Source organism: Poecilia reticulata, linkage group LG10 (genome assembly GCF_000633615.1).
Source record: "Poecilia reticulata strain Guanapo linkage group LG10, Guppy_female_1.0+MT, whole genome shotgun sequence".
In the NCBI taxonomy this organism is placed as follows: domain Eukaryota; kingdom Metazoa; phylum Chordata; class Actinopteri; order Cyprinodontiformes; family Poeciliidae; genus Poecilia; species Poecilia reticulata.
Genome location: NC_024340.1, coordinates 15,663,545 through 15,664,575, shown reverse-complemented (window position 1 = coordinate 15,664,575; position 1,031 = coordinate 15,663,545). Strand labels below are relative to the sequence as shown.

The window sequence follows — 1,031 nt, the reverse complement described above, 5'->3', positions numbered from 1 at the left end:
TGGTCTGAAACCGACTGGCTGTCTTCATGGGTTTTTTCTTCAGATGGCTGCTGGTTCTTCTGCTCCTGTCTGTTCTGGCGCCTATGATTCAGCTCTTCCACTTGATGCTGCAGGTCAGTCTTTATACGCTCCAAAAAAATTTTTCCTGCTCTTAGTGGAAAAAGCTTCGACCAGGAAGGTCAACCTGCTGTTCTGCACGACGTACCTCAGGGAGTTGTTTTCCTCCTCCAGTTTGGTGTGCAACTGCTCCAAGAGAGTGTTGTTTCCCTCCAGGGTGGTGATGTTCCCCTCCAGGGTGGTGATGTTCCCCTCCAGGGTGGTGATGTTCCCCTCCAGGGTGGTGATGTTCCGCTCAAGGGCGATATTTCTCTCCTCCGAGGCGGTGCTTCTCTGCTCCAGAGCTGCATTATCCTGCTCCAGAGCGGCATTTGTCATCTCCAAGGCGGTCTTTATTTGCTCCAAGATGGTGCTTTTCTGTTCCAGGGCGGTCTTCTCCTGCTCCAGGGTAGCGTTTGTCAGCTCCAAGGCAGTGCTTCTCTGTTCCAGGGCGGTCTTCTCCTCCTCCAGAGCAGTGATTTCCAGCTCCAGGGTGGTATTTTTCTCTTTCACGGTAATCCATTTCTGCTCCAGGTTTTCGTACTCCAACTTCAGGGTAGCATTTCTCACCTCCAACTCAATAATCTCCATCTCTAGTTCGGTGGTATTCCTCTTTAAGTCTCCATTTTCCTTCCCCAGGTTGGTGCATTTCTGCAGCAGGGTAGCGTTTATCTGGTCCTGGTTTGCGTTTATCTGCTGCAGAGTGGTGTATTTCTGCTCCAGGATAGCATTATCCTCCTTTAGTTTTGTTAGTTCCTTGTCCTTCTCATGTGCAGCTTTTTCAGTGTTGATGAGTAAAATCTTCAACGCCTCATTCTCCTTGATCAGAGTCTCTCTTTCTGTTGACATCATGCTAACTCCTTTCAAGATGTTTTCCAGCTTCTCTGTCTGTCTAGTGAAAGTGTTTTCTCTAGTGGAAGTTGGTGCCTCCTTCT

General features: G+C 48.9%; 1 protein-coding gene across 3 annotated transcripts in view; it reads right to left on the bottom strand.

Annotated features, from left to right (window-relative positions):
* The window catches only part of arhgef6 (Rac/Cdc42 guanine nucleotide exchange factor (GEF) 6), a 53,909-nt gene that overhangs the window by 23,428 nt on the left and 29,450 nt on the right, over positions 1-1,031 (bottom strand). The window contains exon 1 of one of the 3 annotated variants that reach the window (XM_008420679.2): positions 206-1,025. The exons of the other annotated variants lie outside the window; for them this stretch is intronic. Within the exon in view, the coding sequence (XP_008418901.1) occupies positions 206-948 (743 nt within the window). The 5' untranslated portion in view covers positions 949-1,025. Of the gene's footprint in view, positions 1-205; positions 1,026-1,031 lie in introns of those variants that run through there. 3 annotated transcript variants of the gene reach the window in all.